Raw genomic sequence first — 24,868 nt, 5'->3', positions numbered from 1 at the left:
CAAATGGAACTCTTTACGCGTGACTGCTGCTCAAACGGGAACACTTGCACGGATGAAATATTGGTACTGAACTTCAGGAATGTAGATCCAGCAACACCAATGCGACCCTTACCAGTCTTTGGATGACATTCTGTTTTTGTTTAATCTTAATGACGTTCTATCAGAAGGTATGAATTCACGGGTTTACGATGCAATACTTTTCGTGTCTTTTAGTTGGGCTGTTTCAAATTTCGTTTATACAAGGTTCTTAAACCTTAATTTATACTGACTACAATTATTCCAGGTCCGAGACCACAGTCAAGAATTTCTAAACCGAGTCAAGAGTCTTGTTGAGTCAAAGTCAACGTTTTCCCCTGAAACAGGAAATACGCATACGCTGGGTTATTTAGACCTCTCTCAGCCGGGGGGCGGATTCCGCCCCCCTAAGATCTCGGCTATCGAGTGACGACAAATTTTGAAACTCGGTACATGCAACTCGCGACAAAAAAAATTCAAACCTAGCTCGCAAAAAGTTAAGGGAGATTCCCCCCCCCCCGGGTTAAAACATCAATCGTTCATGTATCGATATCATATTTTTGGCTCATTCCTAAATATTGATTGAAATCGTACCTATAATTCCACTTGCAATGTTGGAATTATGCCAAGCATTTTTAACACTGTGACAGTAACCTTAGAAAGATGCGCACTTCAGTACGTGTGTTTGTTTAGAAGTAGACTAGCTAATAACGATCAGAAGGAATGACTTCGCGTGGTTTTTGGTACCGGTTATTTCTCTTCTCTTTGAGTAAGATTTTTCCTCTGTAGGTATAGTTTCCGTAGAATAATCAAACACATCCTTATTCTTATCCTTGCACAAAATGGAGTATAACTATATTTAGGCTTAGTTCTCAAACCTTGATACTACAAAAGAGGTCTGAATTGCCTAGCCTGAGTAGTCAGACGTGTTGAGTCCTACTGTAGCTTATTCCCTTATGGCCCATCTATAGGAATCACCGCAGTTAGGACATCAATTTGTAAAAGATATTTCATTTATCGTGGCAAGTATTACTAGTTCGTACCCGCAGATCGTTTGTTTCTGTTTAGTTGGATCATTGCTAATTTATTATTCATGTGAACATTGTTGGCAACGTCAAAAGTTAGCGATAAATGAAAATAAACGATTAGTCCTTAAAACTTCAAAATTCGCATTACAATTTTTTTTACATGTAGATATTGAACCCTGTTTTATTATTGTAATTCCACACATGTATTGACTTTTCAAAAGCAAACCAATGGCTTGGGAAATTTTTCAGTAATAAATTAATAAAGCTTCACTTAAAATAATACTATCCTTAGTTCACACCAGCTTTGCGGTATATTGACTTCTCCAATCTGCCCAGAATAGTCTGATGTTTACTTTCATTCATGGGGTGGGGGAGGCTAGGGAGGGTGTGGGAGTTGTTGTCCTCACGATATATGGACATCGGGTTGATTTTTGGGGGCGCTCTTCAAAGCGGACGATCTTAAACACCGTGGACAAATAGTTCGACAATCTGCCGTGGCATGCAATTTCTTTGTTCCCGTAGGCTGGAAATTAACTTTCATGCACTATTTGGTAGTTTCGATGGCAAAATTATGAAACAAGATTCAGGATAGGGGCGGGCAAGATAAAGGTGTTTTTTGAAGAGCGAAATTGCACAGTAATGTGTAATATTAACTTCGCATATATTTTTCCAATCATGGTTTCTTCATGAAACATCGCAGCATAACTGCAGACGCGCAATTTTATGAAATTGATTTTTCCTCCATTTTTTTTTCACTCGGTGAGGATGATGTAATAGAACCGCTCACTGACATTAACGAACATGTTTATGTCCTGGTCTAATGACGTTTATAAAAACAAATGTGCTATTCAAGGTGTACCACTTGTCTACTGCATTTTGTGCAGCACGAAGCCCGCTGGAAAGCCCGCATTTTGATAAATGAACCGAGTTTGACACAATGTCTCGTGCAAACTGGAAAGGTTGGCATCTTAGTATCATTTGCTATTTTTCTTAGTGGTTTCAGCTCGTCTTCGTTATGCAGTCGACACCATGGGCTTTGCACTGCTCCCTGGAAGAAATGGGTTGGGTCTTGCTACCTCATCACCCACATGCCTCTGACGTACGACGACACCCGTGAAGGCTGCTGATCGCAGGCAGGAGGGTGAGATGGAGTGTGAGGGGTCTCAAGACGGTCAAGGAATCTACACCAACTGGAGGGAAGGAGATCCGAATAATTCAGGAGGGCGGGAACATTGTTCAACATTGTAGGCTGGCAAAACGTGGCTTGACGTGTGAGAAAAAGGCTAAGCATAGGGCAGTTTGCAAGCGACAATCTATCTTGCTTCATTACCAGTCTACCAACAGCGAAGGCGACTTGAAGTAGACTGTTGTCTCTTAAGCCAAATTTTAAACAATGTATTGAATAGAATCAAACGCTTTTGAATTTTTTTTGTCTTTAATCATGTTTGATCGACACAGAACAAATAATTAATAAATTTGCATATTTGTACCATCTAAATCGTCATGCAGGACTCGACTGCTAAAGCAACAGGATTGTGTTTGGATGATCAGGCAGAATTATATTGCGATTTACCGACACAACGAAACTGCTTATCGCAAATGCACTAAGCTACATGCAGTGACACAAAATGACATGGAAACATGGTAAAGAGCGGTTCATACTTCACGCTCCATTTTCAAACTGAAACGAATTACACGACGCAATGAAATTAAGTTAAGTTCGCTAGCACTTTCTGATTCAAATTCCATGTGCTGACGGTTATATTGTAATTTCAGGTGCAAACTATGAACCATTCCCATCAGGGAGGCAAAGAAAAACCAGAGTAGCAAGAATTTGGTAAGATCTCCTTAGAAGTACGCCCAGTTGTGGGGTGATTCATCGGGGAAAAGTTATACATCGTGTAACTGTTTCTTCGCACAAATGATGTTGGACTTGTAGAGGTATGCACTCTGACAATAACGTTTGCGCATAAAAAATAGTAAAATTGTTTAAAAGTTGCAAATTAAAAATTGCAAACTTTGAAACAATCAAAGTCCTTAACACTGTTTGTTATCTTAGTTTACGGGAAATTTAGATTCATGTGAAGTTTGAAATACAGATGATTTTGTGTTTTTTTTTAATTTGTCAACTAGATTCATCAAAATAAAAACCGGAAAAAATGAAATAAAAGTTGAAAAAAAATGGAGTGTTAGTGTTCGTCAAAAGGTTAAGTTTGACATTAATTATGTTCCTTTCTTCTCTAATAAATACCGTTTCATTTGGTCGCGCTTGCTCATTTATGTCGTAACTGTTATTTTTAATGCATTTCGTAGACGTTTATTGCGGTATCACGTCAATTGCTAACGCCATTAATAGCAGCCATTTTTTTTTAAATGTACTGCTGCATCAAGCATTAATATAGAGGGTATATTAAAAGGGGCCAGAAAAGGGAAAGCCTCTTCGTTCCATTTCCCCTGAAAATGGCGTTTGAAGTTAATTAACATAAAAATAGGAGTTCGACCCAACTGTGATTCCACATTTCATCACGTGATCAGTCAGGGGAAAACGCTGTTGCACCATGCACCTTTGTTGGGAAGAACGGGTACCTCGACGTTTGGAACAGTGTGATCTTGTTCATCGTCAGGAGAACTCTGGAGCACCAGACGCGTAGGGATTTAAGTTACTTACACAACGTACGGCAGTGGTGGAAACCCGCAGGCAATCAGTGTGCAGGCTGGATACCTTGCGTTGTGTGACAGTTGAGATTGTGGAAACTTCTGCGTACCGCGCTCCTTGATTTCTAAACAATGCAACTCTTCATTAAGTAATAACTTTTTAATCACTTTTTTATAAATCGGCGGATAAGAGGAAGCTCAAAAAGACATCACTGTTTCAAGAGTAACTACAGCATTAATAAGGACACATTATGGAAGCAGCTACATGCCGTTTTCACGGTTACCGTCATCTCAGTTGTGGTCACGTGGTAATCTCGAGGGCTTTTAAAAAAAAATACGTCCCATCATGCACGTTGAGAAAACACTGGCATGATTGGGTGGATTTTAAATGAAACGCGCCCTAAGATTACCACGTGGTCACACTGGATGGCGGCATCGTGAAACGATCCATGTTCTTCGGATAAAAGGTCTTTAAACAGCGCCCTCTTGTGCTCAAGAGTGTTAAACATTACAACGCATCTACACAATTTTGTTAATCACTAAAACATTGATTCCGAGGGAAAAAACAAGCAAGTTAATCCCCCTAAAATATTTCTTTTACCATAACTAAGCTAAAATGGTGTTATTTGGTGGACAGCCAAAGTATTTTTTGCATAATTTCTACATTTTTTTTTTATTGAAATGCTTTCAATTTTATTTCATGAATAATTGTATAGTTAACTTCCCGTTGTCCACTAGGCTTCTGTGGTAACCTGACGACATCTGTTCTTTTGAATTAGGGCTCACTAGGAAATGCAGTGGCCCAAATCCTGTAAGATTGACGTTGACTTCATTGTTCTTTTTTATTTTCACGGTTAAACACAATTGTACTTCGAAATTGATTCACATGTCTGTGGGGAAATATCGCATGCCGTCACGAACAGCGCCACCTATTGTCCGATAATGTCGAAGATCAGAGCGAACTAAAAAGTCAGTTGGTGTCCATCCGCAACAGCCCCCGCCCCACCCCCTCCCCAACACCCACACCCACCCCAGCTCAACCCCCAGCCGAGGCCAATATTTTGAGTAATCATTGATGAGAGTAAACATCCCACTATTCTCGACAGGTTTTGAAATCAGTTTACTGCAAATTAAGCTGGTGAGAACTAAGGATAGTATTATTCTAAGTGAAGCTTTATTACTAATCAAATTTCAAGCTATTGCTTGTGAAAAGTCAATAAAACTACATGTGTGCAATCACAATAATAAAACGGAGTTCAATATCTACACAAAGTCATCTATGTAAATTTTGTTGTGTTAATCTGTTATTAACATTTATCACCAAATGTTTGACATTACGAAGTCTATTTTCCCCATGTTTCGTAGAATAAAAATTCAATAATATTGCTAGTTGAATTGTAGCCACGATTTTGTCAAGTAATCAGTAATTACCAAAAAAGCAGGAACAAACGATATATTGATATGAAGTTATACTCTTTTTAAGAATTGATGCTCATAAGAGCGTTTTTTTTCCCCAGACGAAAAGAAATTACCGGCACCATAGACCACGTGAAGTAATTCTGGTCGTCATTAGATTAAAAAAAATAGGAATCTTCTCAAAAATGGTAATTGTCACATAGATGTTGCTGGGTTTACTGTCCAACTGTTCAGTGTAAGTTTCATCATAGTAAAATGTGTTCCAGTTTAAGCAGCAGTCATACTGGAGATTTGAACAGTCGAAAAAAGTTTCGTTTTACATATATAAAGCAGATAAATGATAACTAAACTAAAAAATGGTTTAAAACTGATTTAAAGTGATCAAAATTCACGGTGACATCTTTCCAAATGTCACTTTAGAGACAAGAGTCAACTTCCAGCCGCCCTTCGTTGTTGGTAGTGAAGCAGGATCCAGAAGGTGATCGCTCGCAAACCGCCCGCACCGCAATCTTACACGGTACATCATTCCACTTATTCAGATCTATTGGCCGTAAAAAGACACAGTCCTCATGCCCTCCGTTACTTGGCTCGCCCTCTCTCCAGTTGGTGTAGATTCCTTGACCGTCTTGAGACCCTTCACACTCCCACTCACCCTCCTGCCTGCGATCGGTGCAAGCCACCCAAATCGCACTGCCTTGGGCCAGGCTTGCCAGGAAGTCGTTTTCCTGGTCAGAGTGCGGCGCTGCCATCTTGGCTCCCAGTCCACGGCAGGCTTCACTGGCGTCGTCGTACGTCAGAGGCTTTTGGGTGATGAGGTAGCAAGATCCACCCCATTTCTTCCAGGGAGCAGCACAAAGCCCATGACGTCGATTGCATGATGGAGACAAGCTTAAGCTACCACTTACAAGAATTGCCAGTGATACCAAGATGCCAACATTTCCGCAAGACATGATGCCAAACATTGTTCACAATGAAGCATGACCCCTGCAGCTTCGTCGTGCTGCACAATATTCAGTGCGCAGGGTATAGTACTCTTAGTTTTATTAATCGCATCCATCAGATCAATACACCAGGATAACAACCTTTCGGTAGTTTCAGCTAATGGTACATTGTAACCATGACAACACAGCATAACCCAACCATTATCGTTGCCCACGGGAACAATTGGGGAATGGTCGTGTACTGCATTAATTAAATTACATGAGTTTTTGTCTGGAAAAGGCGAAGTGAATAATATGCACAAATATTATAAAACGGTATTCAATATGTCAGTTAAGTTACATTTTCCGTGTTATTTTTTAGTATCATTTTGAAAACAGATTTCTGTTGCTAAATTGTTATTTTTCCAGTAATTCAAAAGTAATTCTTTGTTGAATGAGACATTGATGGGCAAAATTCGGCCCTTGTTTTGCAATTGAATTATTACTGGACGGTTTTCGGTTGGAATAAAACATACGAGTTGAATTGAATATGTTGAAGAGCACGTGGAACGCAACTTTAATGTAATAAAAACATATCCCCGGAAATAAAGGCCATGGAGAGGCGAATGTGGAGAATGTATAACCGAAGTTTGAATTGTAATCATTCCGTTATGTATGTCTCACGGAGCCTTGCGAAATATTAGAAAGCCAATGGTCGAAAGGTTGCTTGCCAGTATGAGAAACTTGTGTTTTGAGAATCAACCTCATTCCCATGGTGTCGAGCAGTACGCTCCTATTACCTGCTCTCTCACCCTGATACCGGTTCATTTGGATGGCCAAATATCTTGAGTATGTAAATTAAATATGGGATAGTCTGGTGTCTGCCTATTCTGAAAATCAGAGTTTTTTTATGCGGTGTTCGGTGTACAGACGGAATAAATTGGAGATACTAAAAATAAAAAAAATGTCAAGTTATAATGTTAAAATCGGTATCCATCAAATATGCAGTAATTCTTTTCAACATTTCCGACGTATTCTTCATCTGTGTAGGTTGTCTGCCTTTTGAGAGTTACAAGGTACCAACCATCGACACAACGAACGTTATGACAAATGAGACAAATTGGATGGAGCGACTACTACAAAGGTATGGGTTATTGATTGAGTCTCAAGCGAGCTTACATCAAGTCAATTATGCATTAATGGCATGGTTACCATAGCAACTTAAGCATGTAGCAGAATAAAATGATACTTGTATACATTAGCTTAATCTTTGGTTTAGACGAGGCCAACAATTCAAGTGTTCGTAGACGATGGTAAAACTATCGGACCAGTGAGAAGTCAAACACATTACAAAGCTGATGAAGATTAAGGATACCAACATGCCAAGTGTAGCTTTATTAGGCTATTGAACAATTCTCCAAAGCTAATGCTTTCAAAAAGTCAATTCAACATTGTTTACAATCACAATAATACAACTGGAAAATTTAAAATACGGAGTTCAATATGTACAAAAAGTGTCTCGATATTCGTATCTCGTGTATGCGTTTCAGAGGAAAAGCCCATGGTTTGTTTAAGTGCTTATATTTTATAAACGTTTATCGCAATTTTTTTGAGGTTACGACGACCACGATTTTCACAATAGTTGCAGAATTCTACCATAATTCCAGTTTGAATTGTTTGGGATGTCACGGTTAAAATCAAGTGCAACCAATCAGCAATCACCCAAAGAGATATATGACGCATGATCGTATAGTGCACAGCAAAATGTTAATTCTTGGCACTAATGATATCTACTCTTAAAAATTGATCTGAAAAGCAGACAGGGTGATTTGCATTTATCCCAAAACTAACCTAGCGAATTATTATCACAAAGCTCACTTGGATTAAAGATCGCAGTGGTACTCTACACCCCGTGAAATTATTCCGTCTGGCTTACTGTCATTTAGGAGAAATTAAGAATTATAGGTGATTTGCAACTATCAGTCATTCGACTAATTTGTCAGAAAAAGGTTGCTATAGGCGAAATCGTGTTTCGTGATCAAAAGGTTGAGCATGTGTTTGTTCGTTTTCCCATTTTTTCTCAACAAGTGTAATATCCACTGACCTGAAACTTTAACAGGTTAGGTTTTGAACATTTTTCTTTGGATTTTGAGTGGTGTTATTATCGGAAACGAAAAAATGCATGACAAGCAAATAATCATAATGGCTTGAATCAGTGCGTCTTTTTTCACAATGGTCAGAAGGAAATTATTTGACTTTTACTAAATTTCATGACTTATGAAATAAACTAGGATGGAGACTTGGAGACATTAACCTAATAAAGGTTGTACTATATTTGTGTGAGGACGAGGATAATGATAAGTTTGATAATTCAAAGGTCTATAGATCGTCAATAGTTCTGAAACTTACCGACCAAGGCCATTCCTTACTAGAAGAAAGGTCAACACCCCTTCCGAAATCATTCCTTCTGGTAGGATCTCATTTATACCAAGACATTTATATAAGAAAGTAATCTGACGAATGGTAAGTGGCATATACGTGTTACTTGTTTGACTGTTCTGCATTTCGTTCCAATTTCATCATCAATGCGAAAAGTCCAGCTAATGCAGCATTCCTACGTGAAGATTCCAACAGTCAAATTGATTTGAAGTTTTTAAAATCCACGGTTTATCATTCAAAGTGTAGTTTTAGAGGCAAGAGTCAACTTCGATCCGCCCTTCATTGTTGGTAGTGAAGCAGGATCCGAGAGATTGTCGCTTGCAGACCGTCAGCAGCTTCACCTCACACCGTACCTCATTCCATTTTTTGCCTGCCGGTATGTAGCAAAATGTTCCCCCAGTCCTCCATTATTCGGTTCTCTGTCCCTCCATTTGCTGTATATTTCTTTGCCCTGTTTGAGACCCCACACATTCAGATCTCATTACAAGCTCTAGAGACAAGAATCATCTTCAAGACGTCCTTCGCTGTTAGTAGTGAAGCAATGGGTACGTGGTTCCTGTTTGCAAACGGCCAGCTGCTCGCCATTACACCGATAGTCATTCCACTTCTTGTCTGGTGACCACATGAATGCACAGTGCTCATTTTCGCCGAAATTATCGGGCTGCTCACCTTTCCAGTTGGTGTAGATTCCTTGACCGTCTTGAGACCCCTCACACTCCCACTCGCCCTCCTGCCTGCGATCGGTGCAAGCCACCCAAATCACACTGCCTTGGGCCAGGCTTGCCAGGAAGTCGTTTTCCTGGTCAGAGTGCGGCGCTGCCATCTTGGCTCCCAGTCTACGGCAGGCTTCACGGGCTTCGTCGTACGTCAGAGGCTTTTGGGTGATGAAGTAGCAAGATCCACCCCATTTCTTCCAGGGAGCAGTGCAAAGCCCATGGCGTCGGTTGCAGGATGGAGACAAGCTCAAGCTACCACTAAGAAGGAGCGTCATTGATACCAAGATGCCAACTTTTCCACACGACATGATGACCAACTTGGTTCACCTTAAAATTATGACCAGTGCAGCTTTCTCCTTGCTACACTTAATCCAACGCGCAAATGCCAACACTAAAAAGGCTATTTATATCATCACCTTCATCGATTGAATAATACCTGATTGCAATCTATTCAACATTTCAGTGAGAGGCACACGTAACCATGCCAACACAGCACAACAAAACCGTCATCGTTGCCACATTGGAAAATGGGGAATGGTCGTACTGCATTTATTAAAATACCAATCTAAGTGTTCTGACATGAGGCGATATTTGACTAAAATGTATACAATTACACGATGAATATGCAAGTTATTACTGTATTTTTTAACTTCAGTTTACAATCTTTTATAATAGTTCCCCACGCTATTTTCGACTTTCATCCCGAAAATAGATTCTTTTTCTAAATTGTTGTTTTTTACTAATAAATAAATACAAAAGTTAATCACTTTTGAATGAGACATCGACTGAAAAAAAGGTGATTGAATTATTACTATAAATTTCGAATTATTGGCTTCAAGTCAATAATTCTGATCTCACGGGAGAGGCTGGTTCCTGCTCCATTATCAGTATCAATAATGTACCGACCAGGAGCCATCTTCTCCCAAAGTAGATCTGTTTATGTCCCCTCCCCCCACATAATAACTGTTCTGAGTGTTAAAAATACACATCCAATCTCTCCCCTTTTTCCCCCTGTTGTTACGCCACTGAGTGGACGAAATAATTCACAGTCACGTTTAAAACACGTATATATATATGTAAGAATTGTAATCACCAAGTATCGGATATCAATCCATTAATTACCGTTGTGGTATCGGATCAGGATACATGAAGCAAGCTTCCCACCGAGGGGCTGCTATTGGAAATGAAGTGGGCCCTGTGGACGAGTGTGACCGGGAATCGGTTCACACCAGGCGCGGATCCAGGGGGGGGGGGGGGCGAAACCACCCAGCTCTGTCAACATTTCTTTTTCATAGAAATTCATGAAAAAATGCGAACCCCCCCCCCTGCTCCGACACACAATTGGTTTTTGCTAGTAATAATGTCCGCCTTGCACAAAATACGTACAGAGACTGCTTGGTTAGGGGGTACATGTATATTATTTTGTGATATAGTGTTAATAATCGTCGCATTTGAACACCGCCCTCATTGAAAGTATAGAACGAGCCCCCCCCCCCCCCCCCCCGTCCCGCTTTTTGATTTTACGGAGGCAGGGTGTCCTGAGAAAAAAAACCTGTCAACATTTCAGGGGTTTTTTGCCTATACAAACCCCAGCCTGCGAAAATTCCTGGATCCGCCCCTACACACTAACTCTTTCAGAGGTTTTATTAGCGAGCAGGCTGCCTATGCTCTTGATATGTATTCGGGTAAAATACTGTGGTTTGAAGTCCTTTTGGCAAGGCAAATCACTGTTAGATCCTATCTTTGATATAGTAATTTCATTCTTAAAGAGGTTGTGGAATGCTCGAAAACATTTCCGTCATTTTTGGGGTATATGTAGCCTAAGGTGTGATGAAATAAAACGACTATTGTTTCTGTCATGAAATGAGTACAAAGGGTACTTTTGAGAGCTTTTTTTCAGGTTCTGTTTCGACCCGAACGTGCAATTCGTGTAAAAGTCGTCGTTGCGGGCAGCAAACAAATCACAGTAAATCGTTACGTAATAAACAGGACTCGTTTATGCTACTCTGCATCGGGAGTTCTGTTTATTACGTCACGATTTACTGTGTTTTGTTTGCTGCCCGCAACGACGACTTTTACACAAATTGCACGTTCGGTTCGAAACAGGCATGACAGGACTTGAAAAACAGCTCTCAAAAGTACCCTTTGTACTCATTTTTATGACAGAAACAATAGTCGTTTTTATTTCATCACACCTTAGGCTACATATACCCGAAGAATGACGGAAATGTCTTCGAGCATTCCACAACCTCTTTAATTATCGGCGTTTGGGGCAGATTTGATAAAGACTACGGCTAAAAGGATGAAACAATAGACTAACGACAATTAATAGAAAGTCGGAAATGCTGTAAATGATAATTATTTGAATAAGCAAATAAACCACAAAGGTATGTCTTACTTAGACTCAATAATTACGTTTAATTAAAAAATGTAAACTCGTATACCTTTTTAATGTTCGATGTGATATGGATTTTGGATATATTATCGATTTCCATATACGTTTATACCAAAAACATTATATTGTAATATATTTATACATATATATATATATTACTTTCGCTTGCTTTATTGTTGTGCCATTACTAAATAAACCAATTTCACGATCAATTACATTATATTGTAACGTATTCATAAATATTACTTTGGCTTTGTTTTTTGTTGTACCATTATTAAACAAACCAATTTTAAGGATCTATTATGAAGTTAGTTTTAACGCGCTTCAAAATAAGCACTATAATAGACACAAACCCATGAGTTTCAGTAAATGTGTCTGCGTTTAAATAGTCTTTGTAATATAAGACAGCCTGGGTCGAGAATATGGCAAGGCCGCTCGGACCAAAACGTCGGTCTCCTCATATAAGTTCCTCTACTTTCATTGATGCGAGAAAAGACATAACTGTTTAACCGGCTTTTGTTGATTGTCATTTTAAAAAAGAATTAAAATCAGAGATAACCAGGTGATGTTTGGCGCGGATGTTGAAACAAATGTAAGTTCAACTTACAAAGCACATGCGTAGAAGGGATGGAGAGGTTTGAACAAGTACACAGTCATTGAGGCCGGTAAAAGTCACATCCCCTTCACACTTTGTATGTTAATCCAAATTAAAGACTTACGCTTCCAGAGCTCCAAAGTCATCCTGATGACGAACAGATCCAACTGTGAAGAATGTCGCTGACCGTTTCCTCTCAGAACCAAAGACGACTCACAGCAAAGGTACATGGTACTACAACATATTACCTAGTTGATCACGTGATTAAATGTGGAATTAATGTTACAGCTATTTCGAGTCATTCATGAATTTCATGTTGGACACCCTTTGTGATATCGCAGTCCTAAATATGCAAATTACCCCAAAAGGTGATTTCCCCCAATCAAATCTCATTACAAGCTCTAGAGACAAGAATCAGCTTCAAGACGACCGTCGTTGTTAGTAGTGAAGCAGTGGGTACGAGGTTGCTGTTTGCAAACGGCCAGCTGCTCGCCATTGCACCGATAGTCATTCCATTTCTTGTCTGGTGACCATATGGTTGCACAGTGCTCATTTCCGCCGGCATTATCGGGCTGACCGTCCATCCAGTTAATGTAGATTCCTTGACCGTCTTGAGACCCCTCACATTCCCACTCGCCCTCCTGCCTGAGATCGGTGCAAGCCACCCAAATCTTACTGCCTTGGGCCAGGCTTGCCAGGAAGTCGTTTTCCTGGTCTGAGCGCGGCGCTGCCATCTTGGCTCCCAGTCCACGGCAGGCTTCACGGGCGTCGTCGTACGTCAGAGGCTTTAGGGTGATGAGGTAGCAAGATCCACCCCATTTCTTCCAGGGAGCAGTGCAAAGCCCATGGTGTCGGTTGCATGACGCAGGCGGGCTTAAGCTACCACTAAGAAGCATTGCCAATGATAGGAAGATGTAAACGAAACGATACATTTTCAAAACCTCAGACGTATTCTTCATCTGTGTAAAGTTGTCTGCCTTTTGAGCGCTACAAGGCACCAGCCAGCGACACAATCAGCATTATGACAAATGAGACAAATTAGATGAAGCGACTACTACAAAGGTATGGGTTATTGATTGAGTCTCAAGTGAGCTTACATCAAGTCAATTATCCATTTATGGCGTGGTTACCATAACAACTCAAGCATGTAGCAGAATGAAATAACACATTAACATAATCTTTGGTTTAAACGAGGCAAATATTTCAAGTGTTCGTAGACGATGGTAAAGCTATCGGACCAGTGAGAAGTCAAACACATCACAAAGCTGATGAAGATTAAGGATACCAATATATGCCGAGTAAAGGTTTATTAGGCTATAGTACAACAATTCTTCAAAGCTAATGCTTTCAAATGGTCAATACAACACTGTTTACAATTACAATAATAAAACTGGAAAAATTCAACTACGGAGTTCAATATTTACAAAAATAGTCTATTCCATCATAGTGTTTCACTTGTGTGCCTTTCAGAGCAAAAGCCTATGGTTTAAGTGCTCATCTTTTATCAACATTTATTGCCAATTGAAGGCAATACAAAGACCTAGATGTTGCTAAATCCCTGACAGAATTGTAGTCACGATTGGAATCAGGATATACCAATCAACAATTATACCCAAAGAGATAGGGACGCGTAATCGCTTGGCACAAACTGGTGAATGGCGCGATGAATGAAAACGACTCTTAAAAGTGATCTTAACAGTGCTTTTTTGTCTGGTTTGTCAGAAGGAAAACATTAAAATGTGAATTAATTTCACAACTTGTGAATGAAGCTATAGCATGGAGACTTCGTAGGTTTAAGAACATCGTCAATTCTCCAGAAACTTACCGACCAAAGAAAATAGCTACAGCAAGAAATGGAAAGAAAATAACGGTACAAAAACCCTTCCGAAATCCCTCCTTTTGGTAGGAGCTCATTTAGACTAAAATATTGAGAAAGTTATCTGACGAATGGTAAGTGTCATACTTGCTTGAGTGTTCTGCAGTTCGTTCCAATTTCATCATTAATGCAAACGGTCCTGCCAAAGGAGCATTCCTACGTGAACATTCCAACAGTCAAAAACCAAAAAAAATCTGCATGATGACGGTATACAAACTACCACTACAATTGTTCAAAATGATTTGAAGTTTTTAAAATTTACGGTTAATCATTCAAAATGTAGTTTTACAGGCAAGAGTCAACTTCGATCCGCCCTTCGTTGTTGGTAGTGAAGCAGGATCCGAGAGATTGTCGCTTGCAGACCGTCAGCAGCTTCACCTCACACCGTACGTCATGCCACTTTTGCCTGCCGGTATGTAGCACAATGTTCCCCCAATCCTCCATTATTCGGTTCTCTGTCCTTCCATTTACTGTATATTCCTTGCCCTCTTTGAGACCCCTCACACTCAGATCTCATTACAAGCTCTAGAGACAAGAATCAGCTTCAAGACGCCCGTCGCTGTTAGTAGTGAAGCAATGGGTAAGAGGTTGCTGTTTGCAAACGGCCAGCTGCTCGCCATTGCACCGATAGTCATTCCATTTCTTGTCTGGTGACCATATGGTTGCACAGTGCTCATTTCCGCCGATATTATCGGGCTGACCGCGGGCAACCCACCAATTGGTGTAGATTCCTTGACCGTCTTGAGACCCCTCACACTCCCACTCACCCTCCTGTCTACGATCGGTGCAAGCCACCCAAATCACACTGCCTTGGGCCAGGCTTGCCAGGAAGACGTTTTCCTGGTCAGAGTGCGGCGCTGCCATCTTGGCTCCCAGTCTACGGCAGGCTTCACGGGCGTCGTCGTACGTCAACGAGTTGGATGTAACGCGGTAGCAACTTTCATCCCACTTTGTCCAAGACGCAGGACAAAGCCCATTGCGCGCAACGCATGACTTCGACAGGCTTAGAGGCACTTGAAGGATTGCACATATTATGATTCTGACAAAAAGAGACATTTTTTTTCTCAAACTTGCAGTGTTACCTCAAAAGTGAGCAGTACGCAAATACTTTTGTCTTCACTATCTGCAGTCTGCTTCACTTCAACCTTGGTGCGATTCGCATCACGGCAAAGCCATCATCTCCAATTAGTATAAATGCCACCAGTCGTGAGCAGTTTACCGTGACCAATTAAACAACCGCGCAATTATTAGTCGGAGCTACATATAACTGCGATAATAATGAAAATACATTTTGTTTTAAAAGGCACGACCTTGATGTTCCGACGTTTGATTAGAAGATGTAATTAGCAAAATAAGCAGACAATGTCATACATCAAGTGGCATGATTGGGGTTCAATTAGGTTGCAGTTGGCGCACTTGTCGGGGAGCTCATATTTAAAAAGGGGCACTCAATGGGTTTCAACGATTAAAAGAAATTATTTTCGCCTTCCCCAAAATTATTGCGCCCTGTTGATTTGTTTTTACCGTAAAGGATCTGTTATCATGTCGATAAAACGGATTATCGTGGGTATAATCTCTACCTTTGAAAGGAACAAAAAGTCAATTAAAAAAGGTTGAGCATAATGCATATTTATCTAAAATAGATCTACATCTATGGAAAGTACTTCGCATCCCATCCTGCTTCTTAGCATTCTCGCATGAGATCAGTGCATTTGCACTTCTTTCTTTTGTTAGCCCGTTTGCAAAGTTTTCTTCTGCTGTGACTGTCAGTTCTATAACACCACACACCTATTCTAGGAAGTGGAATATGTGGTGACATCTTGGCGTTTTGCAGTTACCACTATTACTGATGGGAATATTGCAGGACTCTCATCCTCAGCCCAAACTATCTTCCAGTCCTGACAGTTCTCTGGATTAATTCTTTTCAACATATTTCGGACGTGTTCTTCACCTGTGTAGGTGTTTTGCCTTTTGAGCGTTACAAGGTACCAGCCATCGACACAATCAGCATTATGACAAATGAGACAAATTGGACTAAGCGATTACTACAAAGGTATGGGTTATTGATTGAGTCTCAAGCGAGCTTACATCAAGTCAATTATCCAATTATGGCATCGTTACCATAGCAACTTAAGCATGTAGCAGAATAAAATGAAACTTGTAACACATTAGCTTAATCTTTGGTTTAAACGAGGCCAATATTCCAAGTGTTCGTAGACGATGGTAAAACTATCGGACCAGTGAGCAGTCAAACACATTACAAAGCTAATGAAGATTAAGGATACCAACATGCAAAGTGTAGCTTTATTAGGCTATTATACAATTCTCCAAAGCTAATGCTTTCAAAAAGTCAATTCAACATTGTTTACAATCACAATAATACAACTAGAAAACTTAAAATGCGGAGTTCAATATGTACAAAAAGTGTCTCGATATTCGTATCTCGTGTATGCGTTTCAGAGGAAAAGCCCATGGTTTGTTTAAGTGCTTATATTTTATAAACGTTTATCGCAATTTTTTTGAGGTTACGACGACCACGATTTTCACAATAGTTGCAGAATTCTACCATAATTCCAGTTTGAATTGTTTGGGATGTCACGGTTAACATCAAGCGCAACCAATCAGCAATCACCCAAAGAGATATATGACGCATGATCGTATGGTGCACAGCAAACTGTTAATTCTTGGCACTAATGATATCTACTCTTAAAAATTGATCTGAAATGCAGATAGAATGATTTGCATTTATCCCAAAAGTAACCTAGCGAATGATTATCAAAAAGCTCACTTGGATGAAAGATCGCAGTGGTACTATACACCCCGTGAAATTATTCCGTCTGACTTACTGTCATTTAGGAGAAATTAAGAATTATAGGTGATTTGCAACTATCAGTCATTCGACTAATTTGTCAGAAAAAGGTTGCTATAGGCGAAATCGTGTTTCGTGATCAAAAGGTTGAGCATGTGTTTGTTCGTTTTCCCATTTTTTCTCAACAAGTGTAATATCCACTGACCTGAAACTTTAACAGGTTAGGTTTTGAACATTTTTTTGGGATTTTGAGTGGTGTTATTATCGGAAACGAAAAAATTCATGACAAGCAAATAATCATAATGGCTTGAATCAGTTCGTCTCTTTTCGGAATGGTCAGAAGGAAACTATTTGACTTTTACTAAATTTCATGACTTATGAAATAAACTTGGATGTAGACTTGGAGACATTAACCTAATAAAGGTTGTACTCTATTTGTATGAGGACGAGGATAATGATAAGTTTGATAATTCAAAGGTCTATAGATCGTCAATAGTTCTGAAACTTACCGACCAAGGCAAATCATTACTAGAAGAAAGGTCAAAACCCCTTCCGAAATCATTCCTTCTGGTAGGATCTCATTTATACCAAGACATTTATATAAGAAAGTAATCTGACGAATGGTAAGTGTCATATACGTGTTACTTGTATGACTGTTCTGCATTTCGTTCCAATTTCATCATCAATGCAAAAAGTCCTGCTAGAGCAGCATTCCTACGTGAAGATTCCAACAGTCAAAAACAAAAACAATCTGCATGATGGCGGTATACAAATTACCAATACAATAGTTCAAAATGATTTGAAGTTTTTAAAATCCACGGTTAATCATTCAAAATGTAGCTTTAGAGACAAGAGTCAACTTCAAGCCGCCATTCGTTGTTGGAAGTGAAGCAGGATACAATAGTTTGTCGCTTGCAGACCGCCATTAGCTTCACCTCACACCGTACGTCATTCCACTTTTTGCCTGCCGGTATGTAGCACTCCTCCATTATTCGATTCTCTGTCCTTCCGTTTGCAGTAGATTTCTTGGCCTCTTTGAGACCCCTCACAATCAGATCTCATCACAAGCTCTAGAGACAAGAATCCGCTTCGAGACGCCCGTCGCTGTTAGTAATGAAGCAATGGGTAAGAGGTTGCTGTTTGCAAACGGCCAGCTGCTCGCCATTGCACCGATAGTCATTCCATTTCTTGTCTGGTGACCATATGGTTGCACAGTGCTCATTTCCGCCGATATTATCGGGCTGACCGCGGGCAACCCACCAATTGGTATAGATTCCTTGACCGACTTGAGACCCGTCACACTCCCACTCACCCTCCTGCCTGCGATCGGTGCAAGCCACCCAAATCTTACTGCCTTGGGCCAGGCTTGCCAGGAAGTCGTTTTCCTGGTCAGAGTGCGGCGCTGCCATCTTGGCTCCCAGTCTACGGCAGGCTTCACGGGCGTCGTCGTACGTCAGAGACTTTTGGGTGATGAGGTAGCAAGATCCACCCCATTTCTTCCAGGGAGCAGTGCAAAGCCCATGACGTCGATTGCAGGATGGAGACAAGCTCAAGCTACCACTAAGAAGGAGCGTCATTGATACCAATATGCCAACTTTTCCACACGACATGATGACAAACTTGGTTCACCTTAAAATTATGACCAGTGCAGCTTTCTCCTTGCTACACTTTATTCAACGTGCAAATGCCAACACTAGAAAAGGCTATTTATATCATCACCTTCATCGAGTCAATAATACCTGATTGCAATCTATTCAACATTTCAGTGAGAGGCACTCGTAACCATGACAACATAGCACAACAAAACCGTCATCGTTGCCAAATTGGGAAATTGGGAATGGTCGTACTGCATTTATTTAAATACAAATCTAAGTGAGGCGATATTTGACTAAAATGTATACAATTATACGATGAATATGCAAGTTATTATTACTGATTTTTTAGCTTCAGTTTACAATCCTTTACAATAGTTCCCCGCGCTATTTTCGACTTTCATCCCGAAAGTAGATTCCTTTTCTAAATTGCTGGTTTTTTTAATATATAAATACAAAAGTTAATCACTTTTGAATGAGACATTGACTGAAAAAAAAGGTTTTCGAATTATTACTATAAATTTCGAATTATTGGCTTCCAGTCAATAATTCTGATCTCACGGGAGAGGCTGGTTCCTGCTCCATAATCAGTATCAATAATGTACCGACCAGGAGCCATCTTCTCGCAAAGTGGATCTGTTTATGCCCCCTCCCCCCACATAATAACTGTTCTGAGTGTTAAAAATACACATCCAATCTCTCCCCTTTTTCCCCCTGTTGTTACGCCGCTGAGTGGACGAAATAATTCACAGTCAAGGTTTAAACACGTATATATATGTAAGAATTGTAATCACCAAGTATCGGATATCAATCCATTAATTACCGTTGTGGTATCGGATCAGGATACAGGAAGCAAGCTTCCCACCGAGGGGCTGCTATTGGAAATGAAGTGGGCCCTGTGGCGAGTGTGACCGGGAATCGGTTCACACCAGGCGCAGATCCAGGGGGGGGGGGGGGGGGGGGGGGTCGGAACCACCCAGCTCTGTCAACATTTCTTTTTCATAGAAATTCATGAAAAAATGCGAACCCCCCCCCCCCCTGCTCCGACACAAAATTGGGTTTTGCTAGTAATAATGTCCGCCTTGCACAAAATACGTACAGAGACAGTTTGGTTAGGGGGTACATGTATATTATTTTGTGATATAGTGTTAATAATCGTCGCACTTGAACACCGCCCTCATTGAAAGTATGGAACAAGCTGGGTGTCCTGAGAAAAAAACTGTCTACATTTCAGTGGTTTTTTTGCCTATACAAACCCCAGCCTGCGAAAATTCCTGGATCAGCCCCTGCACACTAACTCTTTCAAAGGTATTACTAGCGAGCAAGCTGCCTATGCTCTTCATATGTATTTGGGTAAAATACTGTGGTTTGAAGTCCTTTTGGCACGGCAAATCACTGTTAGATCCTGTCTTTGATACCGTAATTTCATTCTTAATTATCGGCGTTTGGGGCAGATTTGATAAAGACTACGGCTATAAGGATGAAACAATAGACTAAGGACAATAAAAAGAAAGTCGAAATGCAGTAAATGATAATTATTTGAATAAGCAAATAAACCACAAAGGTATGTCTTACTTAGACTTAATAATTACTTTTAATTTAAAAATGTAAACTCGTATACCTTTTTAATGTTCAATGTGATATGGATTTTGGATATATTATCGATTTCCATATACGTTTATACCAAAAAATTATATTGTAATATATTTATATAATTTATATATTACTTTCGCTTGCTTTTTGTTGTTGTACCATAAATAAACAAACCAATTTCACGATCTATAACATTATATTGTAACGTATTCATAAATATTACTTTGGCTTTGTTTTTTGTTGTACCATTATTAAACAAACCAATTTTAAGGATCTATTATAAAGTAAGTTTTAACGCGCTTCAAAATAAGCACTATAATAGACACAAACCCATGAGTTTCAGTAAATATGTCTGCGTTTAAATAGTCTTTGTAATATAAGACAGCCTGGGTCGAGAATATGGGAAGGCCGCTCGGACCAAAACGTCGGTCTCCTCATATAAGTTCCTCTACTTTCATTGATGCGAGAAAAGACATAATTGTTTAACCGGCTTTTGTTGATTGTCATTTAAAAAAAAGAATTAAAATCAGAGATAACCACGTGATGTTTGGCGCGGATGTTGAAACAAATGTAAGTTCAACTTACAATGCACATGCGTAGAAGGGATGGAGAGGTTTGAACAAGTACACAGTCATTGAGGCCGGTAAAAGTCACATCCCCTTCACACTTTGTATGTTAATCCAAATTAAAGACAGTGCTGCAAAGTTATCCTGATGACAAACAGACCCAACTGTGAAGAATGCCGCTGACCGTTTCCTCTCAGAACCACAGACGACTCACAGCAAAGATACATGGTACTAGAGCATTTTACCTAGTTGATCACGTGATTAAATGTGGATTTAATGTTAGAGCTATTTCGAGTCATTCATGCATTTCGTGTTGAACACCCTTTGTGATAACACAGTCCTAAATATGCAGATTACCCGAAAAGTTGATTTCCCGAAATCAAATCGCAGTACAAGCTCTAGAGAAGAGAATCAGCTTCAAGACGACCTTCGCTATTAGTAGTGGAGCAATGGGTACGAGGTTGCTGTTTGCAAACGGCCAGCTGCTCGCCATTGCACCGATAGTCATTCCATTTCTTGTCTGGTGACCATATGGTTGCACAGTGCTCATTTCCGCCGGCATTATCGGGCTGGTCGCCCATCCAGTTGATGTAGATTCCTTGACCATCTTGAGACCCCTCATCACACTTCCACTCACCTTCCTGCCTGCGATCGGTGCAAGCCACCCAAATCTTACTGCCTTGGGCCAAGCTCGCCAGGAAGTCGTTTTCCTGGTCTGAGCGCGGCGCAGCCATCTTGGCTCCCAGTCCACGGCAGGCTTCACGGGCGTCGTCGTACGTCAGAGGCTTTGGGTGATGAGGTAGCAAGATCCACCCCATTTCTTCCAGGGAGCAGTGCAAAGCCCATGGTGTCGGTTGCATGACGCAGACGGGCTGAAGCTTCCACTAAGAAGCATTGCCAATGATAGGACGATGCAAACCAAACGATACATTTTGAAAACTTCGGACGTATTATTCATCTGTGTAGGTTGTCTGCCTGTTGAGCGCTACAAGGCACCAGCCAGCGACACAATCAGCATTATGACAAATGAGACAAATTAGATGAAGTGACTACTACAAAGGTATGGGTTATTGAATGAGTCTCAAGTGAGCTTACATCAAGTCAATTATCCATTCATGGCGTGGTTACCATAACAACTCAAGCATGTAGCAGAATAAAATAACACATTTACTTAATCTTTGGTTCAAACGAGGCCAATATTTCAAGTATTCGTAGACGACAGGGAAACTATCGGACCAGTAAGAAGTCAAACACATCACAAAGCTGGTGAAGATTAAGGATACCAATATTTGCCGAGTAAAGCTTTATTAGGCTACAGTATAACGATTCTCCAAAGCTAATGCTTTCAAAAAGTCAATACAACACTGTTTACAATTACAATAATAAAACTGGAAAAATTCAGCTACGGAGTTCAATATTTACATAAATAGTCTATTCCATCATAGTGTTTCACTTGTGTGCCTTTCAGAGCAAAAGCCTATGGCTTAAATGCTCATCTTTTATCAACATTTATTGCCAATTGAAGGCAATACGAAGACCTAGATGTTCTCAATGGTTGCTAAATTCCTGACAGAATTGTAGTCACGATTGGAATCAGGATTTACCAATCATCAATTACCCAAAGAGATATGGACGCGTAATCGCTTGGCACAAAATGGTGAATGGCGTGATCAATGAAAACGACTCTTAAAAAATAATCTGAACAGTGCTTTTTTGTCTGATTTGTCATAAGGAAAACATTGAAATGTGAATTAATTTCACAACTTGTGAATGAAGCTATAGCATGGAGACTTCGTAGGTGTAAGAACATCGTCAATTCTCCAGAAACTTACCGACCAAAGAAAATACATACAGCAAGAAATGGAAAGAAAATAACGGTACAAAAATCCTTCCGAAATCCCTCCTTTTGGTAGGAGCTCATTTAGACTAAAATTTTGAGAAAGTTATCCGACGAATGGTAAGTTTCATACTTGCTTGACTGTTCTGCAGTTCGTTCCAATTTCATCATCAATGCAAATGGTCCTGCCAAAGGAGCAGTCCTGCGTGAAGATTCAAACAGTCAGAAACAAAAACAATCTGCATGATGACGGTACAAATAACCAATACAATTGTTCAAAATGATTTGAAGTTTTTAAAATCCACGGTTAATCATTCAAAATCTGGTTTTAGAGGCAAGAGTCAACTTCGATCCGCCCTTCGTTGTTGGTAGTGAAGCAGGATCCGAGAGATTGTCGCTTGCAGACCATCAGCAGCTTCACCTCACACCGTACGTCATTCCACTTTTTGCCTGCCGCTAATGTAGCACAATGTTCCCCCACTCCTCCATTATTCGGTTCTATGTCCTTCCATTTGCTGTAGATTCCTTGCCCTCTTTGACACCCCTCACATTCAGATCTCATTACAAGCTCTAGAGACAAGAATCAGCTTCAAGACGTCCGTCGCTGTTAGTAGTGAAGCAATGGGTACGAGGTTGCTGTTTGGAAACGGCCAGCTGCTCGCTATTGCACTGATAGTCATTCCACTTCTTGTCTGGTGACCACATCAATGCACAGTGCTCATTTCCGCCGGCATTATCGGGCTGACCGCCCATCCAGTTGATGTAGATTCCTTGACCGTCTTGAGACCCTTCACACTCCCACTCGCCCTCCTGCCTGCGATCGGTGCAAGCCACCCAAATATCACTGCCTTGGGCCAGGCTTGCCAGGAAGTCGTTTTCCTTGTCTGAGCGCGGCGCTGCCATCTTGGCTCCCAGTCCACGGCAGGCTTCACGGGCGTCGTCGTACGTCAACGAGTTGGGTGTAACTCGGTAGCAACTTTCATCCCACTTTGTCCAAGACGCAGGACAAAGCCCATTGCGCGCAACGCATGACTTCGACAGGCTTAGAGGCACTTGAAGGATTGCACATATTATGATTCTGACAAAAAGAGACATTTTCTCAAACTTGCAGTTTTACCTCAAAAGTGAACAGTACGCAACTACTTTTGTCTTCACTATCTGCAGTCTGCTTCACTTAAACCTTGGTGCGCGATTCGTATAACGGCAAGGCCATCATCTCCAATTAGTATAAATGCCAGCAGTCGTGAGCAGTTTACCGTGACCAATTAAACAACCGTGCAATTATTAGTCGGAGCTACATATAACTGCGATAATAATGAAAATACGTTTTGTTTTTAAAGGCACGACCTTGATGTTCCGACGTTTGATTAGAAGATGTAATTAGCAAAATAAGCAGACAATGTCATACATCGAGTGGCATGATTGGGGTTCAATTAGGTTGCAGTTGGTGCACTCGTCGGGGAGCTCATATTTAGAAAGGGGCACTCAATGGGTTTCAACGATTAAAAGAAATTATTTTCGCCTTCCCCAAAATTATTGCGTCCTGTTGATTTGTTTTTACCGTAAAGGATCTGTTATCTGTCGATAAAACGGATTATCGTGGGTATAATCTCTACCTTTGAAAGGAACAAAAAGTCAATTAAAAAAGGTTTAGCATAATGCATATTTATCTAAAATAGATCTACATCCACTGGAAAGTACTTCGCATCCCATCCTGCTTCCGAGCATTCTCGCATGAGATCAGTGCATTTGTACTTCTTTCTCTTGTTAGCCCGTTTGCAAAGTTTTCTTCTGCTGTGACTGTCAGTTCTATAACACCACACACCTATTCTAGGAAGTGGAATATGTGGTGACATCTTGGCGTTCTGCAGTTACCACTATTACTGATGGGAATATTGCAGGACTCTCATCCTCAGCCCAAACTATCTTCCAGTCCTGTGACAGTTCTGGAGTAATTCTTTTCAACATATTTCGGACGTGTTCTTCACCTGTGTAGGTGTTTTGCCTTTTGAGCGTTACAAGTTACCAGCCATCGACACCACGGGCATTATGACAAATGAGACGAATTAGATGAAGCGACTACTACAAAGGTATGGGTTATTGATTGAGTCTCAAGTGAGCTTACATCAAGTCAATTATCCACTTATGGCATGGTTACTATAGCAACTTAAGCATGTAGCAGAATAAAATGATACTTGTAACACATTAGCTTAATCTTTGGTTAAACGAGGCCAATATTCCAAGTGTTCGTAGATGATGGTAAAACTATCGGACCAATGAGAAGTCAAACACATTACAAAGCTGATGAAGATTAAGGATACCAACATGCCAAGTGTAGGTTTATTAGGCTATTGTGCAATTCTCATAAACTAATGCTTTCAAAAGGTCAATTCATTATTGTTTACAATCACAATAA

General features: G+C 40.4%; 7 protein-coding genes across 7 annotated transcripts; all 7 read right to left on the bottom strand.

Moving 5' to 3' along the window:
* Positions 1-5,530: 5,530 nt before the first annotated feature.
* Positions 5,531-6,064, bottom strand: LOC119740691 (CD209 antigen-like protein E). Its single transcript, XM_038216069.1, has one exon. The coding sequence runs from the start codon at positions 6,062-6,064 to the stop codon at positions 5,531-5,533; it is 534 nt and encodes a 177-aa protein (XP_038071997.1).
* Positions 6,065-8,963: 2,899 nt separating this feature from the next.
* LOC119740690 (perlucin-like protein) lies at positions 8,964-9,497 on the bottom strand. The gene has a single exon (XM_038216068.1). It carries the CDS (start codon positions 9,495-9,497, stop codon positions 8,964-8,966), a length of 534 nt encoding a protein of 177 aa, XP_038071996.1.
* A 3,083-nt stretch (positions 9,498-12,580) lies between these two features.
* On the bottom strand, positions 12,581-13,075 carry LOC119740687 (hepatic lectin-like). Its single transcript, XM_038216061.1, has one exon. It carries the CDS (start codon positions 13,073-13,075, stop codon positions 12,581-12,583), a length of 495 nt encoding a protein of 164 aa, XP_038071989.1.
* Positions 13,076-14,580: 1,505 nt separating this feature from the next.
* LOC119740686 (hepatic lectin-like) lies at positions 14,581-14,919 on the bottom strand. Its single transcript, XM_038216060.1, has one exon. It carries the CDS (start codon positions 14,917-14,919, stop codon positions 14,581-14,583), a length of 339 nt encoding a protein of 112 aa, XP_038071988.1.
* Positions 14,920-17,934: 3,015 nt separating this feature from the next.
* Positions 17,935-18,441, bottom strand: LOC119740684 (CD209 antigen-like protein E). Its single transcript, XM_038216059.1, has one exon. The coding sequence runs from the start codon at positions 18,439-18,441 to the stop codon at positions 17,935-17,937; it is 507 nt and encodes a 168-aa protein (XP_038071987.1).
* Positions 18,442-21,013: 2,572 nt separating this feature from the next.
* Positions 21,014-21,433, bottom strand: LOC119740683 (pulmonary surfactant-associated protein D-like). The gene has a single exon (XM_038216058.1). It carries the CDS (start codon positions 21,431-21,433, stop codon positions 21,014-21,016), a length of 420 nt encoding a protein of 139 aa, XP_038071986.1.
* Positions 21,434-23,022: 1,589 nt separating this feature from the next.
* Positions 23,023-23,355, bottom strand: LOC119740682 (perlucin-like). Its single transcript, XM_038216057.1, has one exon. The coding sequence runs from the start codon at positions 23,353-23,355 to the stop codon at positions 23,023-23,025; it is 333 nt and encodes a 110-aa protein (XP_038071985.1).
* Positions 23,356-24,868: the final 1,513 nt, after the last annotated feature.

The sequence above is a fragment of the Patiria miniata genome, unplaced genomic scaffold (assembly GCF_015706575.1).
Source record: "Patiria miniata isolate m_02_andy unplaced genomic scaffold, ASM1570657v1 HiC_scaffold_5, whole genome shotgun sequence".
In the NCBI taxonomy this organism is placed as follows: domain Eukaryota; kingdom Metazoa; phylum Echinodermata; class Asteroidea; order Valvatida; family Asterinidae; genus Patiria; species Patiria miniata.
This window is presented reverse-complemented; position numbering and strand designations above follow the sequence as displayed.

Excerpts from the sequence above, each read along its gene's own strand:
- LOC119740691 (XM_038216069.1), bottom strand. The coding sequence starts at position 6,064 with ATGTCTTGCGGAAATGTTGGCATCTTGGTATCACTGGCAATTCTTGTA.
- LOC119740690 (XM_038216068.1), bottom strand. The coding sequence starts at position 9,497 with ATGTCGTGTGGAAAAGTTGGCATCTTGGTATCAATGACGCTCCTTCTT.
- LOC119740687 (XM_038216061.1), bottom strand. The coding sequence starts at position 13,075 with ATGCTTCTTAGTGGTAGCTTAAGCCCGCCTGCGTCATGCAACCGACAC.
- LOC119740686 (XM_038216060.1), bottom strand. The coding sequence starts at position 14,919 with ATGGCAGCGCCGCACTCTGACCAGGAAAACGTCTTCCTGGCAAGCCTG.
- LOC119740684 (XM_038216059.1), bottom strand. The coding sequence starts at position 18,441 with ATGACGCTCCTTCTTAGTGGTAGCTTGAGCTTGTCTCCATCCTGCAAT.
- LOC119740683 (XM_038216058.1), bottom strand. The coding sequence starts at position 21,433 with ATGGGGTGGATCTTGCTACCTCATCACCCAAAGCCTCTGACGTACGAC.
- LOC119740682 (XM_038216057.1), bottom strand. The coding sequence starts at position 23,355 with ATGGCAGCGCCGCGCTCAGACAAGGAAAACGACTTCCTGGCAAGCCTG.